General features: G+C 41.7%; 1 protein-coding gene and 1 long non-coding RNA gene across 2 annotated transcripts in view; one reads left to right on the forward strand and one right to left on the reverse strand.

Moving 5' to 3' along the window:
• Window positions 1–3,109: 3,109 nt before the first annotated feature.
• Window positions 3,110–22,686, reverse strand: part of MTTP (microsomal triglyceride transfer protein) — a gene marked incomplete in the record, with an annotated part of 67,298 nt that continues 47,721 nt past the window's right edge. The window contains 8 exon segments of the mRNA XM_027773312.1: window positions 3,110–4,411; window positions 6,349–6,519; window positions 9,419–9,543; window positions 15,158–15,385; window positions 17,125–17,246; window positions 17,340–17,437; window positions 20,060–20,271; window positions 22,594–22,686. Coding sequence (XP_027629113.1) covers window positions 4,240–4,411; window positions 6,349–6,519; window positions 9,419–9,543; window positions 15,158–15,385; window positions 17,125–17,246; window positions 17,340–17,437; window positions 20,060–20,271; window positions 22,594–22,686 — 1,221 coding nt within the window.
• On the forward strand, window positions 6,527–7,580 carry LOC114008438 (uncharacterized). The gene is made up of 2 exons (XR_003549969.1): window positions 6,527–6,611; window positions 6,968–7,580. It is a non-coding gene; the product is annotated as an uncharacterized LOC114008438 (long non-coding RNA).

Raw genomic sequence — 22,686 nt, forward strand, 5'->3', positions numbered from 1 at the left:
ACACACTCAATAGCAAAAACTAAAAACAACAATAACAAGAACCATTTGTTTAAGTCAGAAATCTGCACTCTGTGTAGGACTCAGCCTGGAAGGTTTGGCTGTGCCTCGCGTAGCAGCAGACCAGGAACTGGAGAATCCAGTGCCAGGGTGACTACTCGCATGACTGACAAGTTGATGCTAGCTGTCAGATGGGCTCTAGCTACTGGGCCTCTTGCTACTTAGGCTCCCTCAAAACTTGGTGGCTGAATTCTGACAGCGATTATCCTACGAGTCAGGAGGCAGATCCTGCCAGATTACTAAGGCCTGTCTCAGAAACTGGTGCCATCTTTCACCATCTCTGTTTGACGAGCAATCACAAAACCCAGCTTCAGTGGACAGAAACTTCAGCCCCATATCTCAATGGGAAGAGGGCCAAAGAATTTGGGATTTTTTTTTTTTTTAAGAAAGAAATTTTTGCTAGTGGGCGTGTGCGCTCACCAGAGATAGAGAGACAGAGTGTGAGAAATAAGCCCCCAGGGGGATGGCCATGCTGCAATCTTTTCTCCACCATTCTTCTCTTGGGATTTTGGGCACACATGCACACGCACCCAGTGTGAGTTTTAAGTCACTGGGCCCGGGACTCAAACTGCAGTCAACTCTGTACGAGTCCAGTGACGTAACCATTATACCATCAGTTGGCCCCAGGAACATGTTTTAAAATCATCATGTTTATTAAAGTTTGTTTATAAAGTGATACTTCTTAAAGAGGAATTCTATAGTTGGTTCTTAGATTGCTGTAGGTTCAAACATTCTAGAAAAAAACAAGTAGAAGGAGAGTCATCATGGTCTTTCAGTGAGTCTGGCACTATTTCGGAGCCTGGTAGAGCAGACATCACTGCTGTACTTCAAGTGTGGAGGGAATCAGTTTCCTTCAGGCAAGAATGAATGCTGCTCCACGCCAGATGTTCTGGTTCATGAAGGGGTTAGGATTTCAGGAAGCCTTCAAATATGGTGAGAATGCCTGATACGCTGATGAAGCTGTCTAGTCTAAGCCCTGCCAGAGGCGAGGAGACTGAAAGAGGAAACGGGCTGACAGCCACAAAGAGGAGATCCATGCCAATGGCCCAGCGTGGGGCCAGCAGGGGAGAGAAGAGGGCTAGGGATGGACAGAAGCAGGAGAAGCAGGCAGAGGAAGAGACTGAAGTAGAGGCTGTTTAGCCATTAGAGAGCAGGGATGTGGAAGGGCAGTCAGGGCAGGAACGTGACGAGAAACAGCACAGACATGGCCCTTGATAGACCTCCATCCCACAGAAGAAGTGTGGAAAGTTAGTCACCCCAAGACATAACAAAGTATGGGACCAGCAGACGGCATAATGGTTAAGTCACTGGACTCCCATGTAGTCGACAGCAGTTTGAGTCCTGGACCCGTCGACTTAAAACTCATGCTGGACGCGTGTGAATGTGTACCCAAAATCCCAAGAGGAGAATGGGGGAGAAGGGATTGCAGTGTGGCCATTCCCCTGGGAGGTGATTTCTCACTTTCTGTCTCTCTGGTGAATGCACACTCCCTATAGCAAAAAAAAAAAAAATTTAAAATAATAGTAAAAGACCTAACAAAGCCAAAACTTCTTCTGTCCCTTGAAGTTCCAACATAACATGATCAAGCAATCATCCCTAGAGTGCAATTGTCCCTGGTGCTTAGGTGCCTTCAGTACTATGGGACAGTAAGTAAAAATAGGGTTATCCAAGTCAGAAATGCCTGGGTTCAAAACCCATTTCGGAACGTTAGCAGTAAGTGACTTTTCTTCTCTAAGCCCACATCATCCTCTTTGTCGAAGTAACTTAAGCATGCTGCATTAGAGTATTACAGCACATGTAAGCACACATGGTAGAGCAGTGAAGGATAACATGTTAGTATGATATATTAATATAGCATGTGGTATATTATATAGATTTTTATGGTATGAGAAGTATAGTAATGAGATGTCTATCCCAGCCTATGGTAAACATTCAAGAAATATTAACTACTTTAATATATCCCTTCATTAAAGCACTTTTGCTTCCAAAAAATCCAAATTCACTGTTATACAGATTGCTTAAAAGTAGTCAAACCAGGACTGGTTCCATGGCCTGGTGGTTAAGGCAGCCAAATCCCATATGGTCAATAGCACTGTTCAAGTCCCAGACCTGGTAGCTTGAGAAACACGCCAGAAGTGTGTATCTGCTCAGAATCTCTAAAGAAGGGAGAAGTGGAAGAGAAGGGGTTGCAGCGTGACATCTCATGGCAGGGTGCTTTTTCCTCTCCCTCTCTCTCTGTTCATGCACTCTATCCAAAAAACAAACAATCAAACGAAGAAAAACAAAAAGTCAGGGGCCAGCAGGTAGCATGGTGGTTAAGGGCACTAGACTTGCACATGGCCTACCACAGTTCGAGTCCAGAACCTGGCGACTTGCTTTCTCACACTCCCTTCCTTTGTCCCTTTCTCACTGTATCCCTCTCTGGTCAAATTTAAAATAAATAAATAAATAAATAGTTAAATAAAATAATTCTTGGAAAAAGAAGCTTAAACAAATAAAAGTCAAACCAAAGGAAAGATCAGCAGGTTGAAAAGATACTTGTACTCCTGTGTTTTTCGCATCATTATTCCCAGTAGCCAAGATAGTGAATCAAACCAGGTGTCCATTAACAGGTAAATGGATAGCTAAAACATGGCGTGCACACACAGATACATAGCATGACCAATGAGTACAAAATTACAATTAGATAAGAGGAAGTGGCCATTAAAAATAACATCTTATGTATTTCAAGCTGCTGGGTCCAGGACAACCTCAGTCAACCATGTAGGATTCCAGCAACTTAACCACTATGCCACCTGCTGGCTCCAATCAAATGCTTTTAAAATATTAAGTTTTTGTGGTTTTGAGCTATTAAAATAATGCTACAATAAATACAATATAAATCTCTGTAAGCATCTCTGATTATGTCCATGAAAGCAAGTCCTCTAATTATAAGTACTGAATAAAGGGCCTGTACTATCTTGCTGGAGAGGCTGTCATGTATGTATCTGGGCCCAAAAAACAGCAGGAAGCAAGAAATATCCTATCCAAAGTAATGAAAGACAAAAGGAACTCAATAATATTTCCACATATTTATTTCAACACACTTAATTTTCAATTTACAACAATAGTGGGTGGCTTTATGTGTGTCTAAGGGCCAACGAGCACCTGTCATTTGGGGGGGTATCACAATAAGCATGCCTGTTTTACACATACTTATATGAAAATGTTCAACATGGCTCTTTTCATCATACACATGAAGACATTCCTTTTGGGGGATCATATTTTAGAGAACCAAATTCGTTGGTTTATTGATGCAATAATCTGACCACCATTTTGGTTCATGTGCAGATTGTAATAAGACCGGAGCTTCTACCACAAAATGGGTGAGGCAGAGACCGAGAGGTTTTTCTGAGGATGTCGCTTGTAAGGGACCGTGTACTCTACTAAATTCGCAAAAAAGACACGGTATGAGAAACATCAAGTGGAGTCTCTAAAATTGCTTTTCTCTGATCCCTGTGTGCCAGGTCCAGTATTTGTGTAGGGCAAGGGGGAGGGGTCTGAATGGCTCCCAAGAACCTCACTGCATGGTCCACAGAGAGAAGAGGTGGTGTTTCATTGTGTCTTCTACCCTAGTTCTTATCAAACTAATGCTAACAGAAGACGTAAGCATTAATTCTTGAAGCTGGCTAACAAAAGTATTTAAAGAGACTTTCCTCTCCCACATAACCACCTCCCTACCACAGAAAGAAGAAAACACATGGCCTATTTTCCCCAGTTAGGAACGTGTTTGGGTTCCTCGCTGAGCTTAAGGGTCTATGAAGGGCTTTGTATACATTGACTGAAAATTGTTGAAACAAAATTGAGTTTCCCTGAGTGTGTGGGGGTTTGTTTTTCTGCTCCTGTTTTAACAGAGATGAGTCTCTCTTAGAGCATAGCTTGTCTCCTTGTACAAGTGGGATTTGAGGGAGGCATAAGGACATTAAGAATGCTGTTGAAAGTGTCACATCATGACTCAAAGTGACACCGTAGGTAGTATATTAATGGGCCCAAATTCAATCACGCGAAGCTTCCCATCACTTCTTACAAACATCTTAAATACAGGCAAATATGTAAACATGTGCTCTCAGAGAGCAGTACTCAGGCATGTCATGCCAGATCCCTTTTGGGGAGACACACTCAAGAGAAGTATCCCGGTCAGTTTCAGAACCACCCACTGCCAGTGCTCTCTGGCTGAGGGGCGAACACCACCCTGCACATGTCCGAGTTCTCTTGGTGGAGTGGGAATTCACATCCTGCTACTAGTCTTTCTCTTCTCTTCCGGGAGACGTGACCTCTGCCCGTGGACAGCCTTTCATACTTGGTCTCGAATTGCCTGTGAACAACCATGGCAGAGTTACACACAGTCACCCCACAGCAGCCCCAGACGAGCTCCTGAGTGTACGCCAGAGGTTCCTGTCACCAGCAACTGGAGAAAGGAGAGGAGAGCCAACCCCCACCACGCGGCTCCACTCCATGAGTGGACTATTCTCTTCTTCCCATTTCTTTTGACACCAACAGAGAACACTTCAATGTCTGGGAGGAGGGAGTCCCGCCACACATTTCTCTGGAATGAAGGACCGAATTCCTTTCAGCTCTTTGGAGCTGCTGTTGAGCTCTGCAGGCCTTGCTATGCCTCCCAGTCCTAATTCCAGAAGCCCTGCCTTGGGAGCACCCCCCCTTGGGGTATGTAGAAAGTCCAGCCGGATAAAAGCCGAGAACGCTGACAGGGATGCATTTTAGAGCTCTGGCTGAGTGTGATGTGGAACCAGACCAGTTAGCCTTGTGGTGTGGTCAATGGTCACTGCATTTTGACCACTAGAAAGATGACTTTAAAAAAATGCACTTACAGAGGTTCATCCTAGATGAAGTTCGTGTATGTCAGTGACAGCGCACTAGTCTAACTATAAACCACAATCTTTTATTTTGCAAAAATATAACCCTATGCATATGTGCACTTACATCTTTGGTGCATTTCACTTTTTTTATGGGAGGTTTTTGCTATAGGGCGCGTGTACTTGCCAGAGACAGAGAGAGACTGAGAGACAGAAAGTGAGAAGTCACCCCCCAGGGGTGTAGCCATGCCGCAATCCCTTCTCCTCCATTCTCCTCTCGGGATTTTGGGCACGCACGCACAAATGTCCGGCATGAGTTTTAAGCCACCAGGTCTGAGGCTCAAACCATGGTCAACTACATGGGAGTCCAGCAACATAATCATTCTGCCATCTGCTGGTTCCTTGGTGCATTTCTTATATGGATCACAAAATGGTAGTAAGAAGGGAAAAAAGTACTCAATTCTGGTTTACTTATCAAAGGAGATGATGTAAGATGTGGCTTGTTATCTGAAGTGTCAAATTACTTTTACGATTAAATAGTAGGCGGCAGTGGAACTCTCCAACTACAATGCAAGAGGCAGAGCATCCAGCCCTCTGTGACATCACTGTCACAGAAAACTCTATAAGAGCCAAAGGACACAACATAAAGGAAAGTTAGGCGTGAGAATGGCAGAGATGTTGGGAAAGTTAGGAAGAGAATATGATTTTGGTTATTAAAACACTAAGAATTCTACTAAAACTTTGTTTTTACTTCAAAATTTCCAAATTCTCAAGCTTGAGCTAAAACTTAATGTCAAGTTGCTGTGGTGTGGAATAAGTAAGAATTCTAAGTAAATGAATTGCCAGGTACTCTGCTTTGGAGACACGAGGCAGTAAGCATGCACCTGGTGTCTCTGCTGACCCTGTGTGCGGCTCCGTGGCAAAGCAGGCCCTTTGTTTCCTGGAAACATACTTCTGGATTGGAATACGACACTATCTCCATAACCAAGCAAACGAGTTAGTGAACTTTCTCGGTATCCTGGAAAGGAACTTTTCTTAGCTTTATCAAATATTCTTTCTCCTTTAGGAAAATTTGTCTTTTACTGGGCTACTGCTGTCTTTTTTTTTTTTTTTTATTTTTTGCTATAGGGCACGTATGCTTGCCAAAGAGAGACAGAGAAAAGGAAAGTGAGAAATCATCTCCCAGAGGGGATGGCCCTGCCATGATCCCTTCTCCTCTATTCCCCTCTTGGGATTTTGGGCATGCATGCACACATCTCCAGTGTGCTTTTCAAGCCACCCACTCAGGGATTCAAACTGAGCAATTGGCCATTGGGATCCAGTCACCCTAACACCACGCCACAGACAGTCTTTTACTGCTCTTTTAATTCTGAAACTGAATGCAAATTCCCGGTGAACTGGGGAAGGCCCTCGAACTTTCCGTGGATACTGCACGCACCTGAACGGAGCTTCTTCCTTGTCCATCTGCATGCAGACCAGGAACGGGTACTGAGAAAACTGCACCGTGGAGATGAACTCCATGCCTGCTTCTGTTTCTGCACTGGTTTCCAGGCCAGCTTTCACAAAAGAAGAGTCCACTGTGATGTCACCAGTTAATACTACTGCCACCCTAAAGACAGGAGAAAACAAAACAAGAGCCTGTTCATGTCACATTTAGCTACATTAATATAATTTCAGTATCCAGATGCTGCTGACTAGCAGGTAAAACATATGGGACTGAGAGGCCACCTAAATGCACTTAGAGTTCTTTTGGTAACAAGGGCCTGGTTATTCCGGAGACTGGACAGTGAAGGTTTCCCCTGAGCCTTCTCCTGACTCCCACCCTAGATGTGGAACAAAGGGCCTCTCAGGAAGTACACTGCTTGTACGAGCCTATAATGGCTTAGAGGAAACCATGCTTGGAACTAGTCCTCTCAGGAGGTCAGAAATACCTGAGTTTTCTTAAAGAGAAGTCTAAACACGGCAGGAAGATGACTGATGTTTATAAGAATCTTCTTGCTAACTATATTTCTGTTGACCTCTGTGTAACTATTTCAATTTCATTTCACTTTTTACAGAGTCTATATGGCCTAAGTCTATTGTTGCCAAGATATCTGAGAAAATATTGTGTTACGCAGAAGTGACAGTGGGGCCTGTAGAGCAGGCGCCCAGGAGGAATACACAGCGTGAGTTATTCAATAATCGTCTAGCAGACCCGAGACACAGATTGGACTGACTGGGGAATGTGTCTTAGATGACAGCAAAGACGGTGAACAATTCCAGCAGAAGATTTACTTCCACTCTAATTGAATTATACCCTAGATGATCAAACTGTAGGAAATGAATCCCATAGTTAAATTAGAGTCAAACATCCCTACTTTTCTGATACAAGTACTAATTTTTAAAAAAATTTTGCCAGAGGCATGTGCACTCACCAGAGAGAAACAGAGAGAGGCAGAGATGGAGAAGGAGAAATCGCCCCACAACGAGCGTGCTCACACTGAGGCCCCCTCTCCTTGTTTTCTCCATCATATCAGAAATTGGGGCATGCACACGTGTCTGGTGTGTTTTTCAAGCCTCTTGGGCCAGCATTTAAACTGCCTGGTTGGCCGTGTGGGACCCTTTAACAACTAGGCTATGGGCCAGCCCAGGAATACTAATTTTTACAGTGCAAATTAAACCCCAACTGTTGACGATGTAAACATTGGTGACATTTTAAATCTCTAACTGTTAAAGTACCTTGTAGTATCTTATACCCTGCAAAGGTTTAAGAGGTATGTATTAAATGAGTGAATGAACGAAAAAATGAAAGACAGATTGATTACAATGTGGATAACCAGCAGATTCTTGGGGAATACGGTGTCTTTTTAAAATGATGCTCTTGTTGATTTTTTTCTGCAAATAATTCAGTTCCACTTAATTCAAAGAAACTTCTGTTTACAAAATACTTCAAACAGAGGAGAAAGATGACTGATTCAATGAGAAATCCTAAACTAGCCTGCTTGCTGGACTCTCTAATAGTTAGTTCCATTTCTCACTCTTTGATTCCTTTTAGAAACACTTCATGTCACCCCTCAGATTAAATATGCCACCTTTGACTGTTTTTGATTCCTTTATCCATAGTTCAAAATGGATCAAAAATTAAATTTTATCCACTCTTATCTCAGTTCTGTCCCACCGTGTTTGTACATATCCAAAAAGTAAAAATAGATTGTTCCTATATACTTTTCTTCAATTCTATAACAAATAGAATAATTATTTTGATCATCAGACTGGTTAGAGACATTAGATTACATTGAAGATAAAGCATTTGTACTGGATCTCACAGGTAGATTAGAAAAAATAAAGGAGCTCAGAGAAGGGAATGCCAGTGGAAAACACTTAGGGTTCCTAATGTTTAAGACTGATTTTTGCACAGGAGTGATTAACTTTCTATTTTTATCCACTGAAGACAGCAAAAGAGAAAAAGGTTTTAAGCCCCAACAAAATGAATGTGCTAAGAAGTTTTCCTCAAAGCAAAATTTCCTGGTAGCACTGTCAACTACGAAAGTGGAATACGAAGATAGGATGAACCCCCTCATCCACAGGGCACTGTGGATGTTTTACTGTTTTTTTTTTTAATTAGTATGTCTGATTTACTTATAATCTATATACACCTTTATGGGGTTCAGTATTTTTTAAAGCATGCATTTGGTATATAATAATCAAATCAAGGATATACACAATTCATCTTACTCTACATTGAACATTATATTATGTTGTATATATCTGATAAAAATTCTGGTTTTTTTAATTGAAATACATAATAATTGTCCATATTTTTTACTCTGCTGTTGTACACTGTCCCACAGCCTCTCTTCCTTATTTACAAGCACTCTTGTGTCCATTAAAATTTTTCTCATGAATCTCCCACCCCCCATATGAATATCTTTAAAAGAAGGTACATTCTTGGTTGAGCTGTACAAGAAGATTTTTAAAAGTTCATAGAAAAAAATCAAGTTCAACTGTTGGAACCAGCAGATAGCATAATGGTTTTATCTCTGGACTCCCACGTAGTTAACTGAGGTTCGAGCCCCAGATCCACCAGCTTAAAGTTATTCCAGGCACATGTGCGTGTCTCAAGATTCCAAGAAGAGAATGGAGGAGAAAGGAATGTAGCATAGCCATCCCCTGCGGGGGCGGGGGGGGTGATTTTTCACTTCCTGTCTCTCTGTCTCTTTCTGGTGAGCACACATGCCCTATAGCAAAAATCTATCTTTAAAAAAAGTATATTTTGATGCCCCAAATTTTAAAAATTCATGCAGAGTTTTCTCCTAATATGAATTTTCTGAGAAATTCCTAAAGACTCCTCATATTAAGCACTGATCTGTTCATAAAAAGCTATGGACAGACTGACTTCATATGGTCACTTCCAACTCTATGACCGAATGATTCCAAATAGCATACATTTTGAAAAGTCAGAAGGTTAAGCTATTTCCAAAACATAGCTCTCAGTTCTTTGCATAGAGGATTATACATATTATGCTTACCGATTTTTCACTCGGGTTTTAGACTCACGATACCACAGACTAAACTCCATTGCACCTGAAATATCAATAGCTAGACCACCCTGGGCCTCCATATTGGCCTTCAGTCCAGATTGCAACTGAAGCTCCTAGAAGAAAAATAAAGCAGTAAGAGTAATACTAATAATAATAACAACTACAATTTGTTAGCAGTCCTTCCAAAAGCGTATTTGACCTTTTGCCGTAGATAAGGCAATTTAAGTTCTGTTGATGTTGGAGTCTTTCTCTAGGTTTGGAAACATGTCATTCTGATCTTGATCAAAAGAAAGAAACTGCTTGGGACCAGCAGTTAGCATAATGGCTATGTTGCTGGACTCCCATGTAGTCAACTGCAGTTCAAGTCCTGGCCCCGGTGCTTAAAACTCACTCCAGGCGTGTGTGCGTGCGTGCCCAAGATCCCGAGAGGAGAATGGAAGAGAAGGGATTGTGGCGTGGCCATCCCCCCCTGGGGGGTGATTTCTTGCTTTCCATCTCTCTGTCTCTCTCTGTCTGGTGAGCGCACACACCCTATAGCAAAAACCTCTCAAAAAAGAAAGAAAGAAACTGCTGTTATATTAAATTATTTAGTCAATTAAAATACTAGAGAAGTAAAATGACAATTAAGAAAGTCATTTTCCTTGGATCATTGCCTCATTTTCTGAGAGGCAATGGTCCTCAAAGTCTGGTCCTGTGCTCATCCTTAGGTCTCATCCTTACCTGATAAATTATTGGGTCATTGGAAAAGTCTTGATGCATTTTTGCATAGAAACATACATCATGACTTTTCTGATGACCTAATAGAAACTCTGAGGATAGGCCCAGCAATCTATGTTTCAATGAGCCCTCATGTGATTCTACATTTGAGAACCACTAGACTAGGAAATGAAGGTGTCTCTGTCATAATCCACTGTGTCTCTTTCTTTGTGAGGCAGGAACCAGAGTTAGGCTACCATGTGACCTCTTAAGGTCCTTTGGCACTTCTCTAGGTATATGCTGTGCCATATATAATGACCACATACTGCTAGCAAACTAAAGGCTGGATAGAACTCCTAGTGCAATATACAAGTTCCAGGAATTGCCTCTATCCAGCTAGGAAAGGAAGGCAGTTTAACTAAGTTATCACATCCTGCTATTTAACATATGAAATGTTAAACACTAAATTAACAGTCAAATTCAGCATGAACTCAATGAAGATTAATCACTTATAAACGGTCTATTCCAAGCAATTTTGTGGTTGTCTGAATTCCATTGTTTTTTGCTTAACTGCCTGCATTTATCCTTTAAGTCTTGCATTTTAAACGTACATGAGTTGGAGTGATGTTGGCTGAAAACATTTTCAGTTAGACTGGAGTCACATTACTTAGGGAGGTATTAGAAGTGATAACTCTGGAGAAAAGGTTCAGTATACTTAACTTTGATATTCCTTCATAGATATTAAGTTCCTGGCAACTGGTGACACAACTTGCATCTTTATGTAACCACCCGCTTGGATCAAACAAATAATGCATGCACTAACTATAAATGGCACAACTTCACTTTCTACGAAGGACTGCATTGCTCTTCCTAAATCCTTCTTCACTTACCAAAAGAAAAGTGTCAGGAAATTTCAAAGGACTTGGTTTATGACCAAGAATACTAAAACTGGCTTGAATCTACTTTCCATCTGAAGGACACTCTTGGGCAAAGCATGAGATTCTCAGTGCTGTGCTCAGGACACATGAGGAGATGGTCATAAGGATACTCAGGGCTACATTTGGTCTAGGACAAAAGGTGGTTGCTGCAGGATTAAGTTATCTCATGAATCATAATGAATATGGATAAACACAAATTATCCTGAGAAAAACCACAATAGTACACCTAATTTTTTTTTCTTAGATAAAAAATCTTTAAAAAAATATATATAATTAATGTACTCTATAATTCCACCTCCTAGACATTACCATTATTGACAGTTTGGTACATATGGTTTATAGAATATATTTAGTATTCATAAAATATATTTATTTATTAATACTATTTGTGTGTATATATATTTTTTTAAATAAAATATTATAAAAACCAGATTACACTCTACATAATATTCTCCAATTTGCTCTTTTCATTTAACATAAACTTTTGTTACATAGTTTGATTATCTTTGTATATCAGTATACATAACACTGACTCCTTTTTTTTTAAACATTTTGGACTTTTCCTCTGTTATCTAATTTTATACAATGAGAAATTTTATAATACATATATAAATTGCCTCTGGAGGCAGCTGTCTATCAAATAATTGGTGAATTTGTACTTACACCTGCTTGTGGGTAAAACAGTTAAATCTGCATTTTTAGTCTTTCAGTTGGGAAATTCAGTCCTGATATTCAATGTTATTAATATGTATGAACTTATTCTCTTTTTCTAGTTGTTTTGTGTTCTTCTACTTCTGTTTAATCTCCCTTTAATTTTTCTGGTGTAGTATTCCCTTAAGTATTTCCCGAAGAACTGGCTTAGATTTGGTGGTTTCTTTCAGCATTTGTTTATCTTAGAATGATTTGATTTCTCCTTCCCATTTAAAGAATAATCTTGCCAGATATAGTACTCTTGACCAAAATTGTTTTTCTTTCAGAGTTTTAAATATGTCCTCCCATTCTTCCTTACCTGCACTGTTTTAGTTGAGAGGTCTGTTGTTAGTCTAATGAGGTAACCTTTGTAAGTAACTTGGTATTTCTCTATTGCCATTTTTAGAATGTGGTCTTTGTCTTTGATTTTTACCAATTTGACTCATATGTCTTGAAGAGAATCTTCTTATATCTATTTGGTGTCCTTTGTATTTCCTGGATTTAGATTTCCCCATGCCTCTCTAATATGGAAAGTTTTCAACTAATATAGCATGAAAGATTTTTCTATGCCTTTACCTGTCTCTTTGCCTTCTAGAATACCTATTTGGAGGCTTAACAGTGTCTAGCATTTTCTGTATGTTGTCTTGGTTTTTAATAGTTGTTCTTCTATTCTTTTTGGTTACTTGAACAAAACTGGATATTTTTTTCTTCAAGGTCAGAGATAATTTCTTCTGCGTGGTCTAATCTGCTGTTGATACTTTCAGGAGAGGTTTTGATTTCCTGCATCATATTCTCTATCTCTAGAATTTCTGTTTGATTCTTTTCCAGAGTGTCTATCTCGTTATGGAGTTCCTCCTTCAAGTTAAGGATTTTCTAATCTCCTGTAATTGGTTGTTTTCTCTTGTATCTCATTGACTTTTGTTATGATAAATATTCTGAATTCTTTTTCTGACATTTCTAGAATCTCTTGTGTTTTATTCATTGTTGATGAAGGGGGAGGTGTTTCTTAATTTTCTCTTATTTCTTGAGGTTCTGCTTTGATTTTTAGTCATTTGGTGATATTGTCACTTCTTCCTATTTCTATGGAGTACACTTTTGTAGCTGTGTGCTCATGCACTTGCCCATTGTGTGTATTAACTCTGTGCTAGCTTCCTTCCTCTCCTGTAAGTGGGAATATACAATTCACAGTAGGAGTTTGGGGTTCAGGTTTTCAGAACAGAGTTTCTCTCCTTTTGCTGCTAGAAGGGTTGGGAGAGAGAATTAGTCACACCTAAATTTTAACCTGTGTCTTTGAACTAGAGGACCAAGATATCAGAATTCTGCAAGTGCACAAACTTATGATTATTCCCAAATGAACCCTATTATGTGCCTTGCCTCAGAAATATTCCTTTCTTTGCATTTTATCTTTTCTTTTCAACTTGAAAATCACAGTCTTGCTACTTCACTCAGTCCAGCAGAGCCTGTGATATGAACCTGGGCCTTCTCACTGACCAAACACCAGGTGGATCTAAAAACGCACCCAGTGCTGTGGAAAAGAACATTTAATAACGATTGGTTAGTGCCCCTTTTGTAGGGTGAGAGCATTTCCATTTCAAGATGGGTTTGGAGAAGAGTCCATTAGTTTCATACAAAAGGACTAATTGGAACAACTTTTGTGCAGTCACAGAGGAATTTTCTTGGACCTCTGTTTAAGAACAGACCACTGACCCACATAGAAGGACAAACCATCTTGCCTTCATGAAAAGGACTAAATCACATAGTGCAGTGGTTCTCATTTTTGAGGGATATAAAGTATGTGGAACTAAAAACTTTTATTCTGTTCCAATACATTTTATTTGTAAAATGTATTTTATTCTATGCCCAAAGCTGTACCTCTGCTAACTCGTTTAATTTATACCAGTCTTCCATGGTAGTCATTGTATCTGAAGACTGAAAGAAAAAATCAGGCTCAGAGGGTGTATGTGGAGCCAGAATAAATATACAGGCTCTGTCTAGGGTAGAGACTTCTACTACTATATGTGACTATCACAAACTCAAATCCTTCGTCTTCTAGTGTGCAAGGAAATCTGTTCTAAGAGATATTGCAAGAAAGATAGCACATAGGCTTATGTCCCTATTTGGCCCATGGAATATAATTATTTAAATTCCTGCCTATGAACTAGAACTTCGCATCATGTTACCCTTTAATCAATTACCTTATGTCTGAAAGGCATTTCTTATAGCTCAGATACTGACATTTTGACAACTCATCCCATTGCTTTCATTTAGGAAAATATGTTCCTTATTGGCTAAAGAGGATCCCCTTATTAAACTGACTTTGTCAGACATCTTCCACTAAAGAGTAATCCAATTAGCTAAAGAGAGAGAGCAAGCTCAGAGTAATTCCATCTGCCCTGGTGGTTGTGACAGGCCACCCACCGCCAGCATTTCCTTCAATGTCAGCACTTGACCTAGAGTGGTATGTGCCTCCAAAGTTGGGATGGCATTGCTGGAGTGCTCTGCAGAGCCAGCGACCTCAAACAGCTCATTTGTATAATACCGTCAGATCTGCCAAGTGCTCCAAGCTGAAACACATACACTGGGTTATGTTTAATAGCCAGGGGACAATCTTTCTCACAGAATATGCCTTGCCTTTGATGTCAGAGCTTAATGAATAGAAAAACTATATAAAATAATCTACAGCAGGGATTGGCAAATTATGGCTAGCCGGCAAGTTTGGTCCACTGGCTGTTTTTACAAATAAAATGTATTGGAACAGAATCTACTCATTTGTTCATACGTTACTGCTAGCCGATTTCACTCCACAGTAACAGAAGAATGTAGTCCACGTGAATGAAAGTACTCCTGTTCTCTATGAATGAATGAGCCTTTCTGAGATTCTGAGAATGTGAGGACTTTGGACAAAGAGTCTCCATAAAACATGTGACTGGTGTTGATGGTTGTTTGTGCCTCTGCTAATTGGCAAAGACAGAATGCTGCCATAGATGGGTCTTCATCATCATTGTCATTGTGAATGTCACCACTTAAGAAGCCAGGTAGGTCAGCTCCTACCTTCTGGATAATTATCTACGGCCTTGTGTTCAGAAAGTCAGGGGGAAAAGAGACTAAGCCATCTCTGCTCTGGTACATCCTAGGTTGTTTTCTCCAAAATTTCTTATTTATTTTAACATGTGTATTATCTCAAAGTAAGGTGACCTCTTAATCAGCTAATAATTGCAAAGGAAATGCTACTTGTCTGTCGCCAAGGAAAAAAGGGAAGAATACTAAGAGGGCCAAGTACCTTAGAATGTGAGCTCCAGAGTCAGCAGAACTTTATCTTGTATTCTCCAAGCATGGAGCACATTTTAAAAGGTGCTTGATGTGATTAGAGACTCAATAAACACTTGCAGACTGAGTAAATTACCTGAGAATGATCCGTTAGCAGAATAAGTCCTTTCACCACACTGACAGGGTCGCCAGATGCTGATAGCATCTTAGACATCAAATCACTGTATCCGTTGAAAAAAGTGACAGGTCTGAGCTGAACATCAAAGAGGATGGCAGACATGCCTGCATAGGAGTCAAGGTTCTCCTCCCCCTCATCAGGAGTGGCTGCAATTAAGGTCTCCAGTCCTTGAGCTTCAATGACCACCTAGGGAATGATCAATAGTGCATCATTCACTACATAAGCTCCTCACTGGTCACCTGTAAATGAGGGCAAAGCTTCTTAGCTACAGCTAGAACTTTGCTAGGGTTCAGAAACTCAAACGTCTGGAGCAGATAGGTAAAAAACAAAAGCAATCAAATCTGTAACAACTTCTATGCCTGAATATAAGGTGAGTTAGTGTTCTCCATTTAATCTTCACAACCATCCTTGAAGATACATATGATTTTATCCATTTTGTAGATGAAGTGAGAATGGCTAAGTTCATCTGGCCTGTACATGGCAGAGGCAGGATTCAGACCTCTTCTGTCTGACTGCAAAGACCCTGAGCTTTCCATTATATGATGTCATCCTACAGACTCTCAGTCTCTCTAGGACTGCCGTAGATAATGGCCCACTATCTTACAAAGCCTCTAAAAGGAGATGAAGGAGGATCAGCACAGTTGTCAGGCTGCCACCATGAGAGGTCACAAAACTCTCTAGGCCATGATTCATACCTTTCCATGACAAACATTTCTCCCTAGTCAAAACAAAACAAAACAAAACAAAAAATGGTGGTGAATACTCTGAGGGGCTCACACCCCCGGATCTCTACCATGTGTAGAAATCGTATGTATTTTCTGCCCTCCATAGCTAGTCCTTAACTACTGGCTGTTTGGTATTTTAGAACACATATCAGAAAGTGGATGGTAATTCCTCAGGACAGAAGGGCACAGTATTCTGACTGTAGTACTATCAAAGGGTGTAATAATATTGACAGGAACTCAGATTTTCAAACTACTGGATCATGTTTAAAACTTAGATGACTTTATTTAGAAGGTGATAATTTGATAAATATAAATTCTGAAAAGATGGTATACTTCATAATTTGGAAGGCTTTATAGATCTTCACCCAATTTTAGATAAAACTAAGGAAATGGAAGTCAGCTAATTGCCAATGCTTACACTTTGCTCTTTTATTTCCCAGTAATTTTGGAAAAATATAGAACAGCTCTGTAGAGAGCCATATTCTATTATGAAGCTTTTATTATAGGGATCAGTTTCATCATTGAAACATATAGAAAAGGAAAATATATTTTAGAATTAAATACTTTTGGGGTTTAAAGAATATAACTGTAAATAAAAATAAAATATTAAACAGTTTATGTGAGAAACACTGGCACCATTTTGATCTTCTGTGCACGTGTATATTTGAAAAGACAAATGGATATTTGGCAAGTCCAGTTAATCAAAATTACTTAGGCTTCAAGTTCATATTTACAATTTTCTCTGAGACCTCGAACCATCCAGCCTTTTTTTTTTTTTTTTTTTGAGAGATTTTCACTGTAGGGCGCGTGCACTCGCCAGACAGACAGAGAGAGACATAGAGACAGAAAGCGAGAAATCACCCCCCAGGGGGGATGGTCATGCCGCAATCCCTTCTCCTCCATTCTCCTCTCGGGATCTTGGGCACGCACGCACACGCGCCCGGCGTGAGTTTTAAGCCACCGGGTCCGGGACACGAACCGCGGTCGACTACGTGGGAGTCCAGCGACATAGCCATTACGCTAACTGCTGGTTCCCTCGAACCATCCAGCCTTTGGCAGACGACAGACTCATGGGCTGACTGTGGCAGAAGCCACTGTTGACTTGTACATTCGCTAGCACTGCCACGGGTACAGATCCGACTTGACCTCAGACTAACCTCTTTCTTACTTGGTAAGCAAAATCCGTGGGAAAGGGGTTACCTGGCTCCCGTGCAGACCAGCCTTCCCGATGTACTGGAAGATGTTCAGGTTACTTCTCCTGAGGATGCCAGACCCCGAGTACAGGATGTCGAGGCTGTAAGTCGATGCCGCATGGGGGCTGCCTATAGGCAAAGAAGTTCACTGTGGTTCAAGGCCAGCCTGACACACCAAGTTGGGGAGGGTGGAGGGGGACAGGGCCTTCCCGGGGTACATACGGTCAATGTAGCCGGTATAGGCAGAAGATGACCCACTCTTGGAGAACCTGTCGTAATTGTGAGCGACCATTTCCTTCAGAACCCGACGGACCATTTTGCTGCAACAGGTAAAAAGAAAAGGCTGCACATTCATTGTAGTGGTGGTATCATGAGCCAGATTTGGAAAAAACCCAAGTGCTCAATGGAAAAAAGGAGGAGCCAAATGTTCCTCATGCTTCTCCAGGACGGGGGGGTGCCAGCTGGAGCCTCGGCATCTGGATGAGGGTTTTCCCCTTCATTGCTCGGATATTTGAAATTTAGTTTGGTATGAAAATGACAGCAAGGCGAGGATGCCCAGCTATAAGGTGGCTTAAGCTGACTGGTGGACACTCCACGGATGTGGAAAACATGTTCTTTGAATCATCTGGGCTCTAACGTTGCAGACGATACGTATTTACAGAAAGCTGTGCCAAACTGGGGAGGTCCTACAGTACTTCCTTAAATGTGTCACTGTGATCATTGGCTAGCAGTAAATTGGCAGATTTTCCCTGTATCGGTGCAGTTTTCTATTACAGAGACGGAGCAGTAGAACCCAGACAGGAGCCACTGTCCCGCCTAAATGAAGGCCTAATCCTTACTCCCGGCCTCTGGCTTGTCTGTGCAGAGATCATTCCACTTCTGATTACCTAACACTGCTCACATCAATAATAATAGTAAAATTCTGTTAACACAGCAAAACACCAAAACAATCAACTGAAGAAATCTGGACATCAGTCAGACAGAAAATTACTGAAAAGAGGGTTATCACCAGGTTATAAGGTTTTAGCCTAGAGAAGAAATGGTGAGGCACTTCCCGGGGGCTGTCCTCAATGCTCAAATGGTATCTGTGCGGGTAAATGATTAGATGTGTCCTGCTTTGCTCCAGGGACAGAACCACCATCAAAAGGGAGATTTCCGTTTATATGAAGACATAGGGGTGTGAGAGTCACTGCCCACTAGCACGGGTTCCCTTCGAGGCAGAGAGCTTCCTGACACTGGAGAGGGGCGAGCAGAGTCTGGGAACCACCCGCCAGCAGGCTTGACCCTGACACAGAGACACTAAGGACTCTGACAACGTCCTTCCCTACCCGAATGTTTTCGGTTCTGAGAACCCGATCTGGGTGTCTGTGACAGCCTCCTCAGAGTCCCCAGGCTGCTCTCTCCCCATGGCCTCCTCTTTCCTGTTCCCTGAATCATTAGGTTCACAGATACAGGCAGCAAACACACCCACGGTCTTCTCCACTAAGTCTCATAAAGCCAGAGAAAGAAAGAGAAGCCAGATCCGCTGGCTAAAAAGCACAGGGCTGCCGGGAGACCTCGCTTTTCTGGCCCCTCCCCGTCCCTCCCCGTTCCTACTTGTGCTTTCTTTCCTCTTGTCTCCTCACTCTCCCTGTTTCTTGTTCCTTTAGTCCTAGTCCTTGTTTCCTTTTCAACCTTTTGCTGCACTTTTATTCATTCTCTTTTTTTAAGTTGATTTCTTCCATGAACAGGAGAGGCAGACAGAGGCAAACAGAGCAGGGCGAGCACCGATACGGTCTTGATATGACGATCCACCAGCAGCCTCAGCTGGCCTGGGAGGGTGGACACGTGCATTTCCAGCATGCTTGGGGAGATCTCAGGACACGAACCTGAAGCTCACAGAGACTGACTGCGGGTCAGTGTCACAGTGTCACAGTTCACCACTGTGCCACGGTCGGCCCCGTTTTCTTTCTCTCTACTTTCTACCCTCTCCAATCTCTGTTCTCACTTTTTATAGGGAGTGCTCAGATTTGATCTTCCTTGGGGAGGGTCTTGTAATATAACTCGGAGGAAATTGAAATTCCTTCTGTGGCCCCTTAAATCCACTGAGGAGGAGGTTTGGGGGACCTCAGCTTCAGTCCTTTGTGAAGCTGGCAGACTTGAGAGCTGGAGGGAAGCGAACCCAGCAAGGATAAGCGAGAGCTGTGAAGTCTGCTCACCGCACCCTTTGGACCTGGATAGTCCTGAAACGCGGGCTGTGCCCGAGGTTCAGAGCTGAGATGGCAAATTCACCTGATCTGTGATGGAGGCTTCAGAGAGCTCTGCATTTGGGAAACTTTCAAGATGAAAGACCACCTGGTGAGAACTTACATCATTTTGTTGGACTATTTTTAAAAATAGTCCTGTTGAAAACACAGTTAGATTTTTAAATATTACCAAAGTTATGATATATTTATAGACTGAACAGGATACCCAGAGTAACAATCATACCCAGGGGCCAGCAGGAGGCATAGTGGTTAAAGAGCTAGATTCCCACATGGCTGATGGCACTTTGAGTCCCAGACCTGGTGACTTGAAAATTATGCTGGGTATGAGTGTGCGTATGCCTGAAATCTTGAAAGGAGAATGGAAAAAAAAGGATTGCAGTGTGGCCATTCCCATGGAGGGGGGGTGTCTCTCACTCTCTCTCTGTCTCTCCATCTCTATCTCCAGCAAGCATACATGCCTTGTGGCAAAAACCTAAAAAAAATAAAAATAAAAAATCATACCCAAAGGTCCGAATAATAGTGCCAAAGTGAAGTTGTGTTTTCTAGCCCATGAAGTAGCTCTCTGTGCAAAATGGCACTGCCTGGGTTTGTGCGACAGCACCAGCATGGTGGCCGCATCATCGGCAGCCATCACACGTGCACCACACCAGTCTACAAGTGAGTGCCAGTAAGAGGAAGACGCGCCATGTACCATACCTGGCGGGCATTTTAAAGCGCAGGATGTCTTGAATAATGGAGAGCATGTATTTATTCATTTCTTTTGGAAGCTCTCCAATAGAAAGCAGGATGTTTTTGACTTCCATGTAAGATGGGTTGTTATTTAAAATGACAGAAGCTGCAGCAGTACGCACGGTCTTTTCGTGGACTTTCCGGTTCTGGTGGTAGATCCTGTTCAAAGTCTTCTTCACCTGTTCAGAAGGTATTCAGACTCAGTGCATGTCTAGATTTTAAAAGCTGATTTGTGGCCACGAGTGTACATAAAAATACACTTATTACTGTGCTTCCTAGGTTCTTTTCCTAGGTTGGGACAAAGTGACCAGTTGTGGCTATGAACTATGAACAGAATCAATATGGGTCACATCTAGGCTGAGCCAGCTAAGACTCGTGGGGCCTTCCCCATTTCTTTCCTCTACGGCTCTCGTGAATTTGAGGCCGTATAGTCCCTCACCCAGATGAGGCATAACATGAGAATTAAACTTCTGATAGACTGCTGAGATTTTGAGGCTCACTTGTTATTGAAGCATAGCCTGGTGTTTCTGAACTAAAACAGAATTTTGAGGCTTCTACTGCCAGGTAGCACTGGGGCACTGGGTAAAGATGCCTATATGAACTGGTATTTCCTAACATGAACCCCCTTCAGAATATTCCCTTCTCCTTTAAAAATAAATAGACTATTTTTTAGAACAGTTTTAAGTTCACAGCAAAACCAAGAGGAAAAAATAAGAAAAAAAAAACAAACAAAAATGAGAGGAGAACACGGGCTCCCTAAACCTCCTGCCCCTACGAGTGGTCTCTCCTTCCTCATCGTCCTGCAGCAGAGGGTGTGTGCTTACATCTGATGAGTCTACTTTACAGTTGGCATCACCCACTGCCCATAGGTTACAATAGGGTCTTTCTTTTTTTCCTAAACAAAACATTGACATCAAAGAGCAGATGCTGAAATAATGACCTTTTGTGACAAGAGACTTCGTGGGTTACTGGCACTGTCGGAAAACATGCAATGGGTTGGATTTTATAGACATTTATAAATATTTCTTTCAACTTGACTTCCCTCTGCCTTTTCCCATCTCCCTCAGATCTCAGCCCTGCTCTCAGGTATGTAGGATTTAGGTAACTTGCCCAAAAGCAAACAACTAGAAAGAGACAGAGCCAGAATTCACACAGAGGTTTGTCTTTCTCCAAAGCCTGTCCCCCTAACCATGAGACTTTGCAGGCAACCAACTTTGACCAAATGAGAGAACATGCTTAGCTGCAAACTGGAAGCTATCACTCTCAGTAGACAGTTCGTTCGTTCGTTCGTTCGTTCCTTCCTTCCTTCCTTCCTTCCTTCCTTCCTTCCTTCCTTATTTTATCAGGGGGCAAAAGTGCTCACTGAAGAGTGACAGACAGAGAGACAGAGAAACACAGAAAGAAGTGGGAGGGAAACAAGAAAACACTCCCCATGGGGAATGGTCACACCACAATCCCTTTTCAATTTGTCTCTCCTTTCAGGATTTTGGGTGCACACACAGGTGACCCTGGCATGTTTCTTCAGGTGCCAAGTCTGGGACTCAAATCGTATAGTCAGCTGTGTGGGAACTAGCCACTTTGACCACCATGCCATGGGTTGGCCTGATAGTTGATCTTGAGGCGTATAAGCATTCTCTACCCTGACAAAGTTTAAGGTAGATAGTTTCCTAAAAATGTGGTTATAGGAATAAACAAGGTCATGCTGAAGCCAGGAGAGTTCGTGTTGAAAACTTTAACATCAAATTATGTAAAATAAAACATATTTTTTAAAAAAATGTTTCTTTTTTTTGGAGAGATATTTTTGTTTTTATTTTTTGCTATAGGGAGTTGTGCGCTCACCAGAAAGACAGAGAGAGACAGAATTTTAGGGACCAGCAGTTGGTGTAATGGTGATGTCACTGGACTCCCATGTAGTCGACAGTTTGAGTCCCAGACCTGGTGGCTTAAACTCACGCCAGGTACATGTGTGTACGTGCCTAAAATCTCAAGAGCACAATGGAAGAGAAGGGGTTGCGGCATGGCCATCCCCCCTGGGGGGTGATTTCTTGCTTTCTGTCTCTCTGGCGAGTGCACACACCCTATATCAAAAACCTCTCCAAATTAAAAAAAAAATGTTTCTTAAAATAAGAAAACAAGTCTCACTATTTATGCTTCAAGATATTGGACACTATCTATTCAAAATGTGAGGCTGCTTTAGAATAACCTTAAGTGCAGTTTAAGAGTTATTTCTAGGGGCCAGCAGGTGGCACGGTAGTTAAGGCATTAGATCTTACATGGTAGACTGCAGCTTGCTTTCTCATTTTCTTTCTCTCACTGGTCAAATTAAAATATAGTAATAATAAGTAAATCAAATTAAATAAATAATTCTCTTTTTTTTTTTTTTTTTTAAAAAAAGGAGTTGTTTCTAAGCATGAGAAACTGGAAAAAAATAGTCACTTTAGAGTCTACACTTGACTCATCCTCACATCCTGTTAATGTTGGAGATACCTTGGGCCTCTTACCTCATCGGTTATGAAAGAGACGTCATATCTCTGGAGAGCAGTGACAGCCAGGTGGCTGACAGGCCCTTCCCCTTCCTCCGCGTACTTCAGCAG

This window comes from Tupaia chinensis, unplaced genomic scaffold (genome assembly GCF_000334495.1).
Source record: "Tupaia chinensis unplaced genomic scaffold, TupChi_1.0 Scaffold000340_1, whole genome shotgun sequence".
Lineage (NCBI taxonomy): Eukaryota > Metazoa > Chordata > Mammalia > Scandentia > Tupaiidae > Tupaia > Tupaia belangeri.